This window comes from Pristiophorus japonicus, chromosome 2, assembly GCF_044704955.1.
Source record: "Pristiophorus japonicus isolate sPriJap1 chromosome 2, sPriJap1.hap1, whole genome shotgun sequence".
Classification (NCBI taxonomy): Eukaryota; Metazoa; Chordata; class Chondrichthyes; family Pristiophoridae; genus Pristiophorus; species Pristiophorus japonicus.
In genome coordinates, this window is record NC_091978.1 from 198,211,998 (window position 1) to 198,233,574 (window position 21,577).

Consider the following 21,577-nt stretch of genomic DNA (forward strand, 5'->3'; position numbering starts at 1 on the left):
AAGAAATACCTACTGAAACCAAATCTGATTTAACACACTGATACTATAATAAATTAAAGTCATGTTTTGGAAAATTATGATGCTTCAGATTAATTTAATATTAAATTATTCATCCATATTTTTCAAGAGAACCACCATTTATGAAGCACTTTTAATAGATTAATGCAGTCTACCATCAGGCCCTCTGGCTCATAGAAACATAGAAAATAGGTGCAGGAGTAGGCCATTCGGCCCTTCGAGCCTGCACCGCCATTCAATGAGTTCATGGCTGAACATGCAACTTCAGTACCCCATTCCTGCTTTCTCGCTATACCCCTTGATCCCCCTAGTAGTAAGGACTATATCTAACTCCTTTTTGAATATATTTAGTGAATTGGCCTCAACAACTTTCTGTGGTAGAGAATTCCACAGGTTCACCACTCTCTGGGTGAAGAGGTTTCTCCTCATCTCAGTCCTAAATGGCTTACCCCTTATCCTTAGACTGTGACCCCTGGTTCTGGACTTCCCCAACATTGGGAACATTCTTCCTGCATCTAACCTGTCTAAACCCGTCAGAATTTTAAACGTTTCTATGAGATCCCCTCTCATTCTTCTGAACTCCAGTGAATACAAGCCCAGTTGATCCAGTCCTTCTTCATATGTCAGTCCCGCCATCCCGGGAATCAGTCTGGTGAACCTTCACTGCACTCCCTCAATAGCAAGAATGTCCTTCCTCAAGTTAGGAGACCAAAACTGTACACAATACACCAGATGTGGCCTCACCAAGGCCCTGTACAACTGTAACAATACCTCCCTGCCCCTGTACTCAAATCCCCTCGCTATGAAGGCCAACGTGCCATTTGCTTTCTTAACCGCCTGCTGTACCTGCATGCCAACCTTCAATGACTGATGTACCATGACACCCAGGTCTCGATGCACCTCCTCTTTTCCTAATCTGTCACCATTCAGATAATAGTCTGTCTCTCTGTTTTTACCACCAAAGTGGATAACCTCACATTTATCCACATTATACTTCATCTGCCATGCATTTGCCCACTCACCTAACCTATCCAAGTCACTCTGCAGCCTCATAGCATCTCCTCGCAGCTCACACTGCCACCCAACTTAGTGTCATCCGCAAATTTGGAGATACTACATTTAATCTCCTCGTCCAAATCATTAATGTACAATGTAAACAGCTGGGGCCCCAGCAAAGAACCTTGCGGTACCCAACTGCCTGCCATTCTGAAAAGTACCCATTTACTCCTCTTTGCTTCCTGTCTGACAACCAGTTCTCAATCCATGTCAGCACACTACCCCCAATCTCATGTGCTTTAACTTTGCACATTAATCTCTTGTGTGGGACCTTGTCGAAAGCCTTCTGAAAGTCCAAATATACCACATCAACTGGTTCTCCCTTGTCCACTCTACTGGAAACATCCTCAAAAAATTCCAGAAGATTTGTCAAGCATGATTTTCCTTTCACAAATCCATGCTGACTTGGACCTATCATGTCACCTCTTTCCAAATGCGCTGCTATGACATCCTTAATAATTGATTCCATCATTTTACCCACTACTGATGTCAGGCTGACCGGTCTATAATTCCCTGTTTTCTCTCTCCCTCCTTTTTTAAAAAGTGGGGTTACATTGGCTACCCACCACTCCATAGGAACTGATCGAGTCTATGGAATGTTGGAAAATGACTGTCAATGCATCCGCTATTTACAAGGCCACCTCAAGTACTCTGGGATGCAGTCCATCAGGCCCTGGGGATTTATCGGCCTTCAATCCCATCAATTTCCCCAACACAATTTCCCGACTAATAAGGATTTCCCTCAGTTCCTCCTACTTACTAGACCCTCTGACCCCTTTTATATCCGGAAGGTTGTTTGTGTCCTCCTTAGTGAATACCGAACCAAAGTACTTGTTCAATTGGTCTGACATTTCTTTGTTCCCCATTATGACTTCCCCTGATTCTGACTGCAGGGGACCCAAGTTTATCTTTACTAACCTTTTTCTCTTTACATATCTATAGAAACTTTTGCAGTCCGTCTTAATATTCCCTGCAAGCTTCCTCTCATACTCTATTTTCCCTGCCCCAATCAAACCCTTTGTCCTCCTCTGCTGAGTGCTAAATTTCTCCCAGTCCCCAGGTTCACTGCTATTTCTGGCCAACTTGTATGCCACTTCCTTGGCTTTAATACTATCCCTGATTTCCCTTGATAGCCACGGTTGAGCCACCTTCCCTTTTTTATTTTTACGCCAGACAGGGATGTACAATTGTTGTAGTTCATCCATGCGGTCTCTAAATGTCTGCCATTGCCCATCCACTGTCAACCCCTTAAGTATCATTCGCCAATCTATCCTAGCCAATTCACGCCTCATAGCTTCAAAGTTACCCTTCTTTAAGTTCTGGACCATGGTCTCTGAATTAACTGTTTCATTCTCCATCCTAATGTAGAATTCCACCATATTATGGTCACTCTGCCCCAAGGGGCCTCGCACAACGAGATTACTAATTAATCCTTTCTCATTACACAGCACCCAGTCTAAGATGGCCTCCCCCCTAGTTGGTTCCTTGACATATTGGTCTAGAAAACCATCCCTTATGCACTCCAGGAAATCCTCCTCCACCGTATTGCTTCCAGTTTGGTTAGCCCAATCTATATGCATATTAAAGTCACCCATTATAACTGCTGCACCTTTATTGCATGCACCCCTAATTTCCTGTATGATGCCCTCCCCAACATCACTACTACTGTTTGGAGGTCTGTACACAACTCCCACTAACGTTTTTTGCCCTTTGGTGTTCTGCAGCTCTACCCATATAGATTCCACATCATCCAAGCTAATGTCCTTCCTAACTATTGCATTAATCTCCTCTTTAACCAGCAATGCTACCCCACCTCCTTTTCCTTTTATTCTATCCTTCCTGAATGATGAATACCCATGGATGTCGAGTTCCCAGCCCTGATCATCCTGGAGCCACGTCTCCGTAATCCCAATCACATCATATCAGTTAACATCTATTTGCACAGTTAATTCATCCACCTTATTATGGATACTCCTTGCATTAAGACACAAAGCCTTCAGGCTTGTTTTTTTAACACCCTTTGTCCTTTTAGAATTATGATGTAGTGTGGCCCTTTTTGTTTCTTGCCTTTGTTTACTCGGCCTTCCACTATTGCTTTTTACCTTTCTACCATCTGTTTATTACTCCATATTACTTCGCCCGATCTCGCTGCATAGGTTCCCATCCCCCTGCCATATTAGTTTAAACACTCCCGAACTGCATTAGCAAATGTTACCCCTAGGACATCAGTTCCAGTCCTGCCCAAGTGCAGACCGTCCCTTTTGTACAGGTCCCACTTCCCCCAGAACTGGTTCCAATGTCTCAGGAATTTGAATCCCTCCCTCTTGCACCACTGCTCAAGCCACGTATTTATTCTAACTGTCCTGCTCCCTCTACTCTGATTAGCACGTGGCACTGGTAGCAATCCAGAGGTGCTCTATTTGCTCTGTGCTCCTGGAAGTTATATATAGCTATGACTGTGATCTCATCTATTCTTGTACTGTACTGTATTTTAAAAGCTGTCACACTACTATATACACATACAGGGGAACATTCTGTTGTCATATCTTAACCTACAGAAATTGGTCATGGGACCACTTAAATAGACAAATGGTTAATGATATAATGATGCATCACTCAAACCGTGGCCAAAACTATATTGTTCTTTCTAAATTTGTTATTACCATATTGGCAGTTACATGCATCTAAATATAAAATGGGCAGGAACAGTCTCAAGATGAAACTAAACCGTGACCTACATAGCTTTGAAAAAAATAATTTCACACATTGAAAGCAACATCGTTTTCTTTCAACTTCTATTTCTTGATTTCTAAATAAAACTATTTGTGGACTCAAGCAAATGCCACAAATTAAAAAATACAAAAATGTTCACAAAACCTCAGGCAGCTTTTACCTACAAAAGATTTTGAAGATTAATACCTTTGGAGGTAGCCCAATTCGATGAAACCTGCGACCAACTTTTGGCACTTTTTCCAGAGCATATTTCTTTCCTCTGGATTTTGCACGATCTATTGCACTATAGTTGAATGTTTCACTTGCAAGCCAAACTACCTATATAAAGAAAACAAAGGAAGAAAGCATGTATAAAATGGGCTTATTACTGGAGTACATTTTGAGAATGATGCAGCAGGGAACAGCATTCAGAATTCACATCTTGGGACGAATTCTTTGTAAAATCGCTTTAAAAAAAAACATAAAATGTTATCTTACATTAGGGTCATGGACATTTCTATGCAACTTTATACTAAAAAAATACTTGCACATGGCATTAGAGTTGTTTGACACCAAAATGTTTGGAGTCTGTAGCTTAACACTGGAGCCATCTGCTGGCATTAATGAATAACTTACGTTGATGTAGTGTAACATTATAATGGGCACGGAGCTGAGAAAGGATAGATTGGGGATGAGGTAAATCAAAAGCCATGTTTGAAAAGATGGATTTTGAAAAGGCTTTTAAAAGTTAAGAAGTGGAAATACAGAGAGGATTAGAGAAGGGGTTCCAGAAGGTAGTTGAAGACTCTGTCACTTAATCGTGGGTTGGCAAGGGAGGAGAGATGAACAAAAGGCTAGAGGACAATCAGTCAGGGGTGGCGGTGGGGGAACATAGAGTAGGAAGAAGTTGCAAAAAGATAGGACAAGGCCACAAAAGGTATTTGAAAACTAAGATAAGGCATGTAAATTTAATACACTGGGTATACAGGCAGCCAGCATAGGTCAGCGAGGATGACGGGAAGAGGATATAGTTGGCTGTGTCTTGAACAAGTTGAAATTTGTAGAGGGTGAAGGATGAGAGTTCAGAAGGGAGGGCATTGGAATAATTCAGTGTCTAGATGATAAAAGCACAAATAAGAGTTTTAGCAATCAAGGCTAAGGTAGGAGCAGAGGTGGGCAATACTGCACAGGTAGAAATAAGTGATCTTGGTGATTAATAGGATGTGCGGCTTAAAGCTCAGTCTGGATTGATCTATCTGGCCCAGGTGAATTGGAATCAAAATGTGGTAGGTAAAACAGTAATTGAACAACAGAGATGGTCAAATAGGAGATGGTTTGGGTACAGAGTAGAAACATTCCCAAAAGGGGGAAAAAGCTAGAGCTCCCTGGATGACTAAAGATTTAGGGGCCAAATTTGGTCAAGGCCTCCGCCCGCCCAAGTGCTGCCAAGGTACCGGATGGGGTTTGCATCGCCGAGGTCCCTTGAAGGTCGGGGGGCGGCAAAACAACGACGTACACCGCCAATCTGGGCGGCAGCGGGCAGGAGGTCTCATTCTCGGCGGCAGAGGCGCTTGCTGCCCAAGTGCCGCCGAGGATGGAGTCGGGCCCACGGAGGGTCGAAGACCTAAAAACAAAAATCAACAAAAAAAAACACGAAAAATCTGAGGACCTTCAGGGGACCCTATCCAGGTCAGTACCTGTAAAGAAATAATTTAAAAACATTCCACTTACCTTTCTTTTTAAAAAAAAACAGGATCTTACACTTACCGTTGAGGATAGAGCAGCCTCCATGCAGCGGTCCACCACCGCCCTGCCGCAGACTCCCGCCCGCACCAATCTGGCATCTCGGCGGGCGGGAGTCTACTTGGGTGCATTGGCCGTCCGCTGACGTCGGCAGGCGCTTCCCGGCGGCTCTCCCCTCCCGCCCGCTCCAGGCCACGTCTAAAGTGGCACTGGGCAGCTCGAGCAGAGGAATGTCGGCAGCAAGTTGATCAATTTCGGCCCCTTAGAGTTTAAAATGAAACAGAAAAAGGAGGCTTATGACAATTAAGGTTTGTAATACAAGAGAGCCAAGCTGAATAAAGTACAGGGGAGATTTAAAAAAAGGATTGAGTGGGACAAAGAGATTATGAGAATAGATTAGCAACCAACAGAGAAGGGAACCAAAAAGCCTGTTCTGAACATAGTTAGAAATCAGGGATGCCTAAAAATGTATAAAATTGTACGAATGCTGTGTTGTAAATCGTTGTTTTGAACTGGAGTCCAAGGGGCCGAAATTCAGTGTCCCTAGCGGGACCGTCAACACAGGTTTTCAGCAGTCGAGCGGAAAAATCGATCAGCCGCTGCATACCAGTGTATTGTTCCCCCCCCGAAGCATATTCAGCTCGGGGGGGTGGGGGGGGGGGGGGTTCCAGCGGTGCGCACTTCTGCCGGAGTTGAAGGGGTGGAGCAGTGGTAAAGGGACTTCGGCTGTGGTGACATCATCAGGGTGTACACCGTTGCTGCGCGGCCACGCCACCCATTTTCAGCATTTAAGAGGTTTTTTTCCGGCAGTGACCCCACCAGGTTGTTGTGTCAGTCCACTTTGCCGTGGGGCGATTTTTGGAGGAAAGTTTTGCTCTTGTTCTTTCCTTGTATTGAACCTGCTGAGTCGTGTTCAGCAGTTTTGAGCACTTTCAGCTCTCAGCCTTGAGTGGAGGCCTGTAGATTGCATTCTGTGCTCCAGAGGCCTCAGGATGCAGCCCAAAAAAGAATGGGATCTGTGTTGGCAGGGGAACACCTGGGCAGACGCAGGGTAGCACGCAGGAGAAGGCGTCGCCGTCAGCAATGTCTAGAGAGGCAGGGAGCAAGGGAGGCAGCAGCCATGGCTGCCCAACAGAGAGGGCCTGCAGATGTATGCAGACCTGCAGCTAGAGAGGGTGGCCAGGAGGGAAATGGCATGAGGAAGAGGGTGAGGTATGCTGACCCACCCACCCCCCCCAAAATAATGGTCCAGGACCATTGCCAGCAACTGCCTGCAGATGTGCCCGACAATCAGAAGGACCAGGGAGATGGGCATCATCCAGCTGCCAGGGGAGGTGGCCAATGCAAAGGTGGGGGAAGGAGGCCCTACCCTCAAAGGGTCTACAGACCTCCGTTCGCCTTCCTCCAGCTCAGTGATGAGCAATGCTTGCGAAGGCCAAGATTTAGGAAAGATGTACTCCGGGAGCTCTGCACTGCCCTGCGTGAAGATCTCCAGTCTCAACACTGAGGACCGCCCTGAACGTAGAGACCAAGGTCACCATCGCGTTGAATTTTTATGCCACGGTCTTTCCAGTCTGCCACTGCAGACATTGGCAACATCTCTCAATTCTCCGCACAAATCGGTGCATCCGGCAGGTCACCAATGCACTCTACAGAAGGGTGCAGTACATCTCCTTCCCCATGCCAAAGGACAAACAGGTGGAGCAGCAGGCCGGATTTGCCCAAATTGTAGGCTTCCCGAGGGTGCAGGGTGCAATAGACTGCACACACCTTGGGCTGAGGGTGCCACAACATCATCGAGATCTTTGTGAACCGCAAGGGGTTCTACTTGCTGAATGTCCAGTTCTTGTGAGACCATCAATGTCAGATCTTGGCATTTGATGTGAGGTACCCAGGAAGCAGCCATGATTCCTTCATTATGCACCAGATCAATGCGCCCGCCCTCTTCACGGGCCCATATCAGGATTGTGGTTGGCTGCTTGGGGACAAGGGATATCCCCTGTCCATTTGGCTGCTCACTCCATTGTGGACACCAGGACATTCCTACAATGATGCTCATTGTGGCACCAGGTGCATCATCCAGCACTGCATCGGCATCCTTAAGTAGAGGTTCCGTTGCCTGAACCGGTCTGGTGGCACCTTGCAGTACTTGCAACAGGTCTATTTGTCTGCTGCATGCTGCACAACCTGGCCATCATGAGGGGCCACTGGAGGTCGAGCCAGCAGTACCACGAGGAGGCAGCAGTGCAGGAAGGAGGAGGATAATCCACGTTGCCCCAGAGCTCGGAGGCGTCGCCCCCAGTGCGACCTTGCAGGGGAGGTGCAGCTGCTCACACCAGATAATCCCATCCACACATGACCCTTCAGCTCCCACTTTCAATGGCCATCACAATGAGTGCCTTCATGCACAATTGCCCACTCCCAAATGAAACACCTGGTCAGATATAAGTGCCAAAAATAAAGATTTATCAAAATATTCAATTCAGTGCAAAAACACAACATAAACAAAAAGATTCCCCATCAACTAACACCAATAATCATGTATTACCATGTGCATGTCCTTAGAACACCTCTTATGCATGTCTCCCCTGTGGCTGTATCATGGGTCTGGGAAGGCTGCAGTGGTTGTTGTGTTCTAGGACACCCTCGAACACCTTTGGGCCTGGAAGGGCCGGGTGTGTCTGGCTTGGCTCAGGTGGAACCATGTGTGGAGACACTGGCGGAGTGGGAGGTCTAGGGCCACGAATGCTGTGATCCTGAGAGAGCACATCAGGATCCTGGTCCAAGGAGCCTGCGTCATTCCATGGGGGTGGCACCTTAACACCATCACCAAGCTGAGGGAGGTCAGGTCGGTGCGGCGGTGCGACACCAGAAGGTCCCCCGGGGCCCATGTTGGGCCCAGCCGCGAATGCAACACTAAGTTGTCTGGTGGCATCAAGCAGAGACTGCACGAGAGCAGCCAGAGTCTCAAATCCACCAGAGATGGCAGCACTATGGGCAACAGGCCATGGAGTGTCAGAGAGCAGAAGAGCATTCTGAGCTTCCAGGACCGCGGCCATACTCTCCATTCCAGCACCGATGTGCTCGTTCGCTCGCGCCTGTGCCGAAATGGCAGCTGCCCCATCACCTGCAGGTTGCAGCATCACAGCTGGATCTGCACGGATACTCTGGGAGTCCACCATCGCCTGCACACTGGCAATGATGGGCTCCATGGTGTGCGCAGAGCTGTCGACTATGCGGGAGGCAGACTCCTCCACACCCCTGACCACTTCCGACAGGCTCTCTGGCACCCTAGTCAGTGCCCCCAACATCTGGGAATGCATAGCCTCCACCCTGCCCTCGTAAGCTGCTACGTCGATAGCATCATCAGAGTCCTCATCGGCAGAGCTCCGGTGCGGAGGAACCCGAGGTTGCCTAGCCCAGTCACCATGCTGCAGCCCGCTAGCCCCCAGTGCTGCCCCATCTACGTCAACTACTTTAGACCACGCACTCCGACCAGTATCAGAGCTGGCGCGTGTGGGTGGAAGCAGTGACACGCTTGTGCCATCCACGTCATCCTCCTCCTCCCCCTCATCAGTTGTCTGGATGAGCCAGGAGTGCCGACAATGGTCTCTTCATCGCTTGAGGCCTCAATGTCATCATCAGTGCTCGTCGAGATTGGAGGGCTTCTGTTCACAGGTCTGTGCTTCAGGCCTGCAGCTGGTCTCAGGTGGTGTGTCCGTTTGTGCTGTGCTGCCACTCGGTCTTTCATCTGCAAGCATAAATGGGAGAAGGGCTGCCCTGAGGGGGAGGTGGGGGATTGACGCATGGAGCATGCACCTAGCACACCTTTGGACAGAAAAGAACAGTAGGTGCTGGCTCATTCAAGCAGCAAGCACATTTACCAATGCTGCTTATATCGGCGTCGCCAGTTCCGCTGCCCACAGGGGGCATGTCATCCGCAAGCATAAATGGGAGAAGGGCTGTCCTGAGGGGGAGGTGGGGGATAAAGTCATGGAGGATGCAGCTAGCAGACTTCCATGAAGGAAAGGAACAGTAGACGCTGACGCATTGAAGGAGAGAGCATTAAAGCAGTGCCTTCACTTATCCAATTTGGCGTCAGCACGATTGTCGGCCACAGGGAATACAGCATGGCCACTGTAAGGGGTGGTTTTCAGGGGGTCAGCTTTCCCTTCTGACCTTATATGAGCGGTTCCGAATCGCTCCCACACCCTTGGTTCTAGACACTGGAATTATGAAGGGACTGTGACAGACTTGGACAGACAATCGGTTTCAAGGTAGGAAGCAGGTATGGATTTATTGTGTTTAAAAAGAAGTAAAAGGCACACCTTTAATAACACACACAGATCAATACACACTGAGGGGTACAACAAATTGAATAAAAGGTCAAATTACAGCCTGTGGGGAAAAGAATACAGCTTAAACTCTAAATGGGGTAAAGAGGAGAATGCAGATACATTTACACAAGTTATCCCAGCCTCCCCCCTCCCAATTCCCCTAACTAACTAAGTTATAGCTCTGAGGGTTCAGGGGCTATGCTCACCAATCCCTTTAGACAGTTGCCGGTGAATCACGGTTTCGGGGTTCGCTGCATTTGGCCTTCTAGGCGAGCCGTACCCCAGACGGAGGAGAGGACTTCGGACTGCGTAGTCTTCAGTTGGGGTGCGTCCGTTGATGCGGTAAGTTGCGTTTCGGATGTATGGGATAAGTACCCACTTTCTTTGGTTTTAGTTAGTCCCTTTAGGTAATTTCTCACCCGTTGGCCGTTCAGAAGTAGATTGTAGAGTGGAAATAAATGTCGATTCTTCGGTTTTTGCTGAGTTGGTTTTGGTTGGTCGTTTCGCTGGTTGTGGTAGCCCGGGTTTGTCAATTTGGTTGCTGACAACCTTCCATTTCGTGGGCCTCGTGCTCAGTTGGTCCTTGACGATTTCTTGCAAGTTCCTTCACGACTCCATTTCTTCACTCCGGCTGCTTGTGTCTGTCTGTGCTTTGCTTCCCTCCTGTGCTCTGCTAGAGTCTGTGCGAGTTACAATCTGTGTTCTGCTAGCTTCTGTGTTCTGCTAGTCTTTCCTTGTAAAACTGGGGGATAGATATATACCAAAAAAGGCTGTGTTATCTCCCATCAAATCTCTTGGGTTCTGTTTAAACTGTTCTGTCCATTGATTTTCAAATGTCTCCTTTGTCAGCAGTATCTCGATTAGGGTGTGAAAATGTGCTATCACTGGTTTTGCATTGTTTTAGGATTGTCCAGTTTCTTGACCATGATTTCCATTGTGCTTGATTGGGTAATTCGATTATCTCTTAGAGGGTGAATAGCCTGGGGTCCTTAATGCACGAATTTGGCCCCACCTCCTGTATTTGGTAACTCTTTTTTGCAGCCAAAATGTTGTAGAATCTTAAAATTGATATGCTCCTTCCCATAGATGTTTAGGAGATCTCAAGCTTCTGTAATTTAGGTCCATTTTGAATTCCCTTTCCTACGAGTCCAAACACTGGGGGGGGGGGGGGGGGGGGGGGTCTCCATGAATGCATCCCCTTTTATCCCCCGCAGGCTTCGTCTGCCCCTTTAAACTCATTAAAAGCCCAGAAAGGGATTCTTCTCCTCTGCAGGGGAAAGGTACCTGGAATCTTTGCAAGATATTGGTAAATTCTACAGCACCAACCAACGACTGAGCCCTCTCCTCCAGAGGTGTGAGCACCTGTGTCTGCATCGCCACCCCCGGTTATCCTTTGCTCGCTTCTATTGTGTGCCATTTTAGCCTGCAAAAGCATGGTTGATGAGCCTGACTGTGATGGCACATCAGAAATGAGTGCACAAGTGTTTGTCCGTGACATGCAGCTGAAAGAGAGACACGAAAGGGAGCCTCCATTACGAGAATACACCCATATATGTATAGAGGCGTGAACAATGAAATGCTGCTTGAGCAACTAAACAGTGAGTGTGGGAAATAAGAGAATGTTGAAGGAGAGTCTCACAAATGCAAGGTCAGCAGTTGGTGGAAGAGGTACTCACTTTCATAAGCCGGATGATGTATAGGAATCTCTTCCTGCACTGCACTGGCATCCTCAGATATATGGAGATGCCCGACACCACCTGTGCCATCTCATTCCACGTAGTATTTATGACTTGTTTGCTTGGTCTCCCCACGTCTAGAAACATCACTGGCCATCTACCCTCCACACTTTGCATCAGGGTCACGAGCTCCACATCCGTAAACCTATTCGCCCTGCTTCCTTGTCTCACACCAGCCATCCTTCAACCCAACTCCTTCCATGCTTAGGGCCCTAGCTGCAAACCCTGCCCTTTAAAAAGGCCAGGGAGCAGCGAGCTCATTAGAAACACTTACTTGCGTGCTGAATTTCTCAGTGGGAATTCCGCTCCATTTAAGACAGCCGCACCGCTGAAAAATGCACTTTGGAAGGGTTCCTTCGTGCTGGAACCCATTTTTTAAACTTGTGGAGCTGAATATGGATTGGACCACCACCGAAAAAATTTCGGGGGTAATGGCTCCAAAATAAAAATTGGGAGGAGCGCCAGGTTTCCAGCAGTGCTGAATTTCGGCCTCCAAGTGTCTACTCAGGATGCTTAGAAATGCTAATGGGCTAAACTTTCATTTTCAGCGATTTTCTCGACAGCCAAGCTGTTTTTCCACCCGGCGAAAGTTTCTTCTAGTTTTTCAATGGCATCACCCAAATCTCAAAACACCCGCCGGGACCAAACCGCCGAGAAAATCGCCAGGGCACAAGTTTGGCCTCAACGGAAGCCCGTCCAGATCGCCAAGGGAACCGCCCTGTAAAAGCTGTTTAAACAGGGCAGTAGGTGAGTACTCTGCAAAGAAAGGCAAGTTAAAGGTTCTTTATTATTTTATATTGTAAAACGTCAATTAGGTGTTAAAGTGTCTTGGGAATTTTTTTTTAATTTTCATTTTTTAGTGAATTTTTTTTTTTTTTTAAAAAAGCCTAGGCCCAACTGCAGCCTTGGACTAATTTTTTTTTTTTTAATTCCCGTTTTATTTAGTTTACACTTAACTGCCGAGAATAATGGTGCAAGATCCATTCTTGCCAGGCGATTATTTTTTTACTTAGAAGTGGACATTTTCGCCAGCATTAGTTACCAAACATTAGCAGGTTTTCTTGGCAGGCAATCGGGCGTTGAGGGGCTCCCGGGAAAGTCTAGCCTAATATCTTGGTACCCTGCTGAGATGTTATAGCATTCTGCACTATGACGCCCATTATTTGTGGTTTTCAAATTAAAGCTTCAGTTTTGTTTATGTATCTAAGACCATTTGTTTCAGCAAGACTTAGAATGGATGAAAGTTGTGAGTTAACGTAAACATGTTGCTACATCGTAAAGAACATAAGGAGCAATTTTCTGGTTTGGCCTCATGGGATCAAAGGAGAAGATAGGGACGAAGAGATGAAATAATTTCCACAGGAAGAAACCCTGGGTTAGTGTAAACAGAGTGTCATGTGGCCAAGATCAGGACACATCTTTAGGGCGTGCTTTGTTTTGAAATCAAGACAAAGAACTAGAAGCCTTATTGGATATTAAGTTTGTAGGGAAACCTCTGTAGGTCAAAAGGTCTCATCAATATCCCAGTCAGGCCTACCTCTAAAAAAAGAGAATAAAAGTAACACTCAAAAGATTTGTTTAGCACAGATGATGTGAGGGGAGGGAAAAACAGAAGTTGAGCTGGTCAAACACTCTCGAGTGGTCCCATGCCGAAGGAAGCTCTAGACAGAGAAAGAGACTGCAAGCTAAGGAACTGTTCACGTGTGGCAGCCGTTTGTCTGATTAGGATGGGCATTAACTATCTTTTATGGTTGTATGTTTTTGCTATATAACTAATGTGTTATATTCCTTCTTAAACTCTAAGTAAACCATATATCCACCAGATTGGTTTACAGTCGATCCGATTATTAAAGTGACCAGAGATGGCCTTAAGCTTGGCTATTTCCTAACAATACAAAAAGGAAAGGTGGTGCCAGTTAGGGACCAAAAAAGATCATCTTGTGGAGGCAGAGGGCGTGGCCGAGTTACTAAATGAGTACTTTGCCTCTATCTTTACTAGAGAATGCTGTCAATGTAGCATGAAAGGAGGAGGTAGTAGCGATGTTGGATAGAATAAAAATTGAGAAAGTACTTAAAAGGTTGATCGTCCTCAAAGTAGAATGTCATCCGGTCCAGATGGGATGCTGAGGGAAGAAAGGGTGGAAATTGCAGAGCTTCTGGCCACAATCTTCCAATCCTCCTTCGATATGAGAGTGATTTCAGAGGACTGGAGGATTACAACTGTTACATCAGTTTAAAAAAAAAAGGATAAACCCAGCAATTAAAGGCCAGTAAGCCCAACGTCAGTGGAAGGGAAACTTTAGACAATAATCCGGGACAAAATTAATTGGCATTTGGAAAAATATGGGCTAATGAAAGTCAGCGTGGATTTGTTAAAGGCAAATAGTGTTTGACTAACATGATTGAGTTCTTTGATTAAGTAACAGAGGGTTGATGAGGGCAGTTTGGCTGATGTGTATTTGGACTTTCAAAAGGCATTTGACAAAGTACCACATAATAGACTTGTTAACAAAATTGAAGCCCATGGGATTAAAGGAACAGTGGCAGTGTGGATACAAAATTAGCTAAGGGATCAAAAGCAGAGAGTAGTGCTGAATGGTTGTTTTTCAGACTGGAGGGAAGTATACAGTGGTGTGCCCCAGGGGCCAGTACAAGGACCATTGCTCTTTTAGATATACACAAATGACCTGGATGTACAGAGCATAATTTCAAAGTTTGCAGTTGACATGAAACTCAAATGTAGTAAACAAGTAGGATAGCAATAGATTTCAGGAAGACAGAAACTGGTGAAGTGGATAGACATATGGCAGATGAAATTTAATGCAGAGAAGTGTGAAGTGATACATTTTTGTCAGAAGAATGAGGCGCAATATAAACAAAATATTATAATTTTAAAGAGGGTGTAGGCTAAAAGACCTCCAGGTGTATGTACACAAATCTTTGAAGGTGGCAGGACAAGTTGAGAAGGCTATTGAAAAAAGCATATGGAACCCTGAGCTTTATTAATGGAGGCATAGAGTTGAAAAAGCAAGAATGTTATGTTAAACCTTTTATAAAATACTGGTTAGGGTCTCAGCTGGAGTACTGTGCTTAATTCTGGGTACTACACTTTAGGAAGGATGTCAAGGCCTTAGAGTGTAGACAGTGAGGCCCTGCTGAGGGAGTATCAGGAGTTAGGAGCTAAATTAAAAGCAGGACCTCGAGGGTAATAATCTCTGGATTACTGCCCGAGCCACATGCAAATTGGCATAGTAGCAGTCAGATCAGAAGAATTAACATGTAGCTAAAGGGCTGATATCGGAAAGTGGGGTTCCTTTTCATGGGACACTGGCACCAGTACTGGGACAAAAAGGAGCTGTCGGGCTCCACCTGAACCAGGATGGGACCAGAGTCCTAGCGGAAAGGGTAAATAGGAAGATGGCAAAAGCTTTAAACTAGTAAGATGGAGGAAAGGATCTACAAGAAATGAAACTAGCCTAAATATAAACAAAACAGGAAAGCATAAGAATAAAGTAAGGGAGAACATTGATGGCCAGGGAAGAGAGTGTTATAGAACAGGAGTTTAGAAAGACGGTTAAAAATAAAGAGGGGAACTGTTTTTAAAAATGAGTTAGCTATCTGTACAGCAATGCACACAGTGCACGTAATAAAACAGGGGAGCTGGAGACAATCATGTGTTGCGAGGAACCAGACAGTCGGGATTACGGAGACATGGCTACAGAAAAGTCAGGACTGGGAATTAAACACTGCAGGGTAGACATATTTAGAAAAGATAGAGAAGGGAAAAAGGGAAGATGGAGTGGCTGTCATTAGGGAGAACATAATGGCACTAGAACAGCAATGGGAAACATTTAAAACTGTATTCAGAGTGCAGATAAATATTTTCTGCTAAAAAACAAGTTAAACACTAATTAAACACCATGGATGAATAAAGCCATAATAGAAAAATTGGGAGTAGGAAAGAGGCTACATCGAGGGACCGCCTATGATGATGATGATGATGATGATGATGATAAGTACATGGACAGCAGCAGAGAACATGACAAGAGAAAATATGGAGAGATTAAGAGAACTCAAAAAAACAATTAGGAAGGCAGAGAGGAACTATGGAACTATGAAATTAAATTATCAAGGAGCATACAAAATAGTAAAATATTTTATAGGCACAAATTAAAAAAGGTCGGAATGAGAACAGGACCACTAAGAGATGAACAGAATAGTATCACAGGGAGTGAGCGAGAGATGGCAGAAATATTAAGCAATTCCTTTGCTTTAGAATTTTCCAGGGAGATAGAACAGGTGGATGTGACAGACGATTAGATTAGTAATAAGATAACTGCATTTAAAATAAAGAGAGGAACGATATTAAATAAACTAAAACTCAGGATAAAATCCCTGGTCCGGATGGAATACCTATATTTAAGAAGGGAGATAAAACATGTTCGGGGATCAGACAGCTTAACATCGGTGGTAGGAAAAATAATGAAATCCCTACTAAAAGGACAAAATAGAACATCTAGAAACTAAAAATATAATGAATGGTCAACATGGATTTCAAAAGGGAAAGTCTTGCTTGAGCAACCTCATTGAATTTTTTGAAGAGGTAACAGAGAATAGACAAAGGTAATGCAGCAGATGTAATCTATCTAGATATTTGAAAGGGCTCTGATAAGGTACAACATAATAGACTAATGAATAAGGTCCAGAGAATGCAGAGTCAGGGAATAAGTAGCAGATTGGATAGTTAGCTGGCTTCAAGACAGAAAGCAGCAAGTAGGGGCAAAGGGTAGCTATTCAGGGTGGCAGAAGTTGGGAAGTAGTGTTCCATAAGGATCAAGGCTGGGACCACTGTTCACAATTTTATATTAACGATTTAGACTTTGGAAGCAAAAACACGATTTCTAAATTTGCAAATGACACCAAATTGGGGAGGATAGTCAATACTGAAGAGGACTGCAACAAATTATAGGAAGACATTCATAAAGAATGGGCATATAATTGGCAAATTAATTTCAACATATAAATGTGAAGCATTACATTTTGGTAGGATGAATAGGGAGGCCACTTATTACTTGGAGGGTGAGAGCCTGGAGGGGTTAGAGGAACAAAGTGATCTGAGAGTACAAATACACAAATCACAAAGTAGAAAACAGGTTAACAAGGCCATAAAAAAGCAAACCAAGCACTAGGGTTTATTTCTAGAGGGATAGAATTGAAAAGTTATGCTAAACTTGTATCCACCTTGGTTAGACCACACTTGTAGAGTATTGCGTACAATTCTGGTTGCTATATTATAAGAAAGAGAAGAAGTAGGCCATTTGGCCCTTCGAGCCTGCTCCGCCATTCAGTAAGATCATGGCCTCAATTCCACTTCCCTGCCCGCTCCCCATAACCCTTGACTCCTTTATCGTTCAAATAAAAAGGAGAGGGGTGCACCGGAGAGGGTGCAGAGAAGATTTACAAGGATAATACCAGAAATGCAAGGGGATACCCATCAGGAAAGGATGAACAGGCTGGGTATCTTTCCTCTTGAAACGATGGCTGAGTGGTGATTGATAAAGTCTTTTAAATTATGAAAGGTTTTGATAGTGTAGATAGAGAGAATGCTTCCACTTGCAGGGAAGAGCATAACTAGAGGCCATCAATATAAGATAGTCACCAAGAAATCAAATAGGGAATTAAGAAGAAACTACTTTACCCAGAGAGTGGTGTGAATGTGGAACTCGCAACCACAGAGATTGGTTAAAGCAAATAGTATTGATGCATTTAAGGGATGATTAGTTAAGCATATGAGGGAGAAGGGAATAGAGGGTTAAGCTGATAAGCGTTAGATAAGGAAAGACAGGAGGAGGCTCAAGTGGAGCATGAACAGTGGCATGGACTGGTTGGGTCAAAGAGCTTGCTTTCTGTGCTGTATATCCTTTGTAATCCTATGTAGAAGAAATTTACCAGAACGCTACCAAGGTCGAGGGACTTCAATTATGTGGAGACTGATGAAGCTGGGGTTGTTCTCCTTCGAGCAGAGAAGGTTAACAGGAAATTTGATAGGTGTTCAAAATTATAAATAGTTTTGATAAGAGTAAATTAGGAGAAACTGTTTCCAGTGGCAGAAACATAGAAAATAGGTGCAGGAGTAGGCCATTCGGCACTTCTAGCCTGCACCGCCATTCAATGAGTTCATGGCTGAACATTCAACTTCAGTACCCCATTCCTGCTTTCTCGCCATACCCCTTGATCCCCCTAGTAGTAAGGACCTCATCTAACTCCTTTTTGAATATATTTAGTGAATTGGCCTCAACAACTTTCTGTGGTAGAGAATTCCACAGGTTCACCACTCTCTGGGTGAAGAAGTTCCTCCGCATCTCGGTCCTAAATGGCTTACCCCTTATCCTTAGACTGTGACCCCTGGTTCTGGACTTCCCCAACATTGGGAACATTCTTCCTGCATCTAACCTGTCTAACCCCGTCAGAATTTTAAATGTTTCTATGAGGTCCCCTCTCATTCTTCTGAACTCCAGTGAATACAAGCCCAGTTGATCCAGTCTTTCTTGATAGGTCAGTCCCGCCATCCCGGGAATCAGTCTGGTGAACCTCCGCTGCACTCCCTCAATAGCAAGAATGTCCTTCCTCAGGTTAGGAGACCAAAACTGTACACAATACTCCAGGTGTGGCCTCACCAATGCCCTGTACAACTGTAGCAACACCTCCCTGCCCCTGTACTCAAATCCCCTCGCTATGAAGGCCAACATGCCATTTGCTTTCTTAACCTCCTGCTGCACCTGCATGCCAACCTTCAATGACTGATGTACCACGACACCCAGGTCTCTTTGCACCTTCCCTTTTCCTAATCTGTCACCATTCAGATAATAGTCTGTCTCTCTGTTTTTACCACCAAAGTGGATAACCTCACATTTATCCACATTATACTTCATCTGCCATGCATTTGCCCACTCACCTAACCTATCCAAGTCGCTCTGCAGCCTCACAGCATCCTCCTCGCAGCTCACACTGCCACCCAACTTAGTGTCATCCGCAAATTTGGAGATACTACATTTAATCCCCTCGTCTAAATCATTAATGTACAGTGTAAACAGCTGGGGCCCCAGCACAGAACCTTGCGGTACCCCACTAGTCACTGCCTGCCATTCTGAAAAGTCCCCATTTACTCCTACTCTTTGCTTCCTGTCTGACAACCAGTTCTCAATCCATGTCAGCACACTACCCCCAATCCCATGTGCTCTAACTTTGCACATCAATCTCTTGTGTGGGACCTTGTCGAACGCCTTCTGAAAGTCCAAATATACCACATCAACTGGTTCTCCCTTGTCCACTCTACTGGAAACATCCTCAAAAAATTCCAGAAGATTTGTCAAGCATGATTTCCCTTTCACAAATCCATGCTGACTTGGACCTATCATGTCACCTCTTTCCAAATGCACTGCTATGACATCCTTAATAATTGATTCCATCATTTTACCCACTACTGATGTCAGGCTGACCGGTCTATAATTCCCTGTTTTCTCTCTCCCTCCTTTTTAAAAGTGGGGTTACATTGGCTACCCTCCACTCGGCAGAAGCGGTAACTAGAGGGCAAAATTTAAGGTGATTGGCAATAGAACCATAGGCGCTATGAGTCGACTTAAAAACACAGCGAATTGTTATGATCTGAAATGCACTGTCTGAAAGTATGACGGAAGCAGAGTCAATAGTAACTTTCAAAAGGGAATTGGATAAATAATTGAAAGGAAAAATGTACAGGGTTATGGGGAAAAAGAGCAAGAGAGTGGGACTAATTGGATAGTTCTACCAAAGAGACGGTACAGAGACAGCACAGAAGGAGGCCATTCAGATCATCATGTCATTCTACGATTCAGTTTTGGATGGTTCAGTCTGGGTGAATGGCCAGGAAGAGAGAAGTAGTAGTTAACAAGGGTTTATCCATCAGGGGCTGAACATTTTACAAAAGCAAAATACTGCAAATCTGAGATAAAAACAGAAAATGCTGAAATACTTAGGTCAGACAGCACCTGTGGAGAGAAACAGTTATCACTTCAACTTGATGACCTTTCATCAGAACTGGAAAAGGTTAGAGATGAAAGCAAGTACAGAGGCAGGGTAAGGGGGAGGGGAGGAATGCACAAAAGGGAAGGTCTGTGATAGGATGGAAGGCAGAAGAGATTAAATGACAAAAGGGATGATGGCGCAAGGCAAAAGGAGATGGTCGTGGGGCAAGTAATGAAACAAAAGATCTAGAGGTGGTGTAAATGGGAATAGCAGAATCATCAGCAATAGCTGGCATCTGAAAAATGGAAGCAGAGGTTATGATCTGAAATTGTTGAACTCATTGTTGAGTCCAGAAGGCTGCAAAACAGTCATCCAATCTGCATTTGGTTTTCCTAATGTTAAGTTGGGGAAAGTCACAGCTTATCCATGATGAATGTTGGACAGGTAGTTTGAAAGCACAGACTTGGTCACAGGGCTGTGAGGTTGGGGAAGAGGTAAAGCTGGCAGGAAGTCAGCATACATATGGAATCAGGCCCGTGTCTGTGGTTGAGATTCCCGCACAGCAGAATGTAGCTAAGAGGAGGGATCGAGTATAGAATATTGAGCGACTCCAGATGAGACAGTGTAGAGGGTGGAATGAGAAGCCATTGCTGGAGATCTGTGTTTAGATAGATAGGAATAGAATCATGCAAGAACAGTCTGCATAACAGAGATGCAGCAATGGAGAAAAACAACATGGTCTACTAAATTAAACATTGCAGAAGTTATGAAGGAGGCGGGATAACTCATCATGGTTGCAGACACAAAAAATGCAATTTTGACTTTGGCCAAACATGTTTTGTTGCTGTGAGCAGGGTGGAAATCAGACTGTGAAATTCAAATGGTGTTTTAAGGCAATGAGGCATTCTAATCAAGAGGAAAATAAAATTACAGATTTGGTGTTAGTCGAAGACAGAGGTAGTGTGTGTTTTGTTGAGGCAAGGGGAGTTGATAAGTGGTTTTAAAAGGGAGAAAGATTTCTGTTGAGGTGTAGATATTATAAACACAACAACATCAATTTATAAGGTAACAAAAGTCAGCCTTGCAACTCAAGTTAAATCTCCATACATGCATGATAGTATACATTTCATACCTTTGTTACGAGTTTACAACATTTAATAGATTAGCAATGACAATATTGAGTCTTTCCACTTTTGGGACTTGGGTTGAGGACTCAGACTGGATGGGATGTTGCAGTCAGAGGAGTCTTTAAGAGTTCTACGTAAAACATACTGAGCCAGTTTCAAAATAGGTCTAAAAACACAAAAATGCTCACAATTTGGCATAAATCTGCATCAAAAAAGTCTGTAAGAATGGATAGTATGAAACGTAATGTTCATTGGAGGGGGGTCTTCACTGGTTAGGAGTGAAGTTACATTGGGCCCAAGTTTCGAGCCGCACCGAGAACGGCGCAGTCCCGAACTGGACGCCCGTTTTTCGCGCCACAAAGTGCGCCGAAAATAAACTTCCAGATTCTCCAGCTCCCTGCAGGTCGTTTGCAGCTCGGCGCAGCGCATCAGAAGCTGTAGGGAGCAGAGCCAGGTCCCTGCACTGAAAACAGTGCCGGGACCTCTGCACATGCGCTCTACAGGGGGCGCGCATGTGCAGTAGCTCCAGGTGCCCAAAACTGTGTGGGAGGGGCCCGAAGCACGCAGCCCCTAGGCCTGGCCGAATGGCCTCACTGGGGCTGCGTGAATAAGGCTCCTCCCATGGCCAGCTCCTGCTTCTTTCCGACCCGACTCGACTCCCGCTTCCCGCCCCGCCCCCCCCCCCGGCCGGACCGGACCCGACACCGACCCAACTCCCGCTTCCCCGCCCCCGACCTGACCTTCCTCCCCCCCCGACCTGACCTCCCTCTCCCCGACCCAAACCGAACCGACCTCCCTCCCACCACCCCCCCGACCCGACCCAATGCCACCTACCTGTAAATCT

The 21,577-nt window shown here is 45.3% G+C and overlaps 1 protein-coding gene across 2 annotated transcripts in view; it reads right to left on the minus strand.

Annotated features, from left to right (window-relative positions):
• The window catches only part of pi4k2b (phosphatidylinositol 4-kinase type 2 beta), a 97,296-nt gene that overhangs the window by 40,183 nt on the left and 35,536 nt on the right, over positions 1 to 21,577 (minus strand). For both annotated transcript variants that reach the window (XM_070870741.1, XM_070870739.1), the window contains one exon: positions 3,994 to 4,125. In XM_070870741.1, the coding sequence (XP_070726842.1) occupies positions 3,994 to 4,125 (132 nt within the window). The remainder of the gene's footprint in view (positions 1 to 3,993; positions 4,126 to 21,577) is intronic.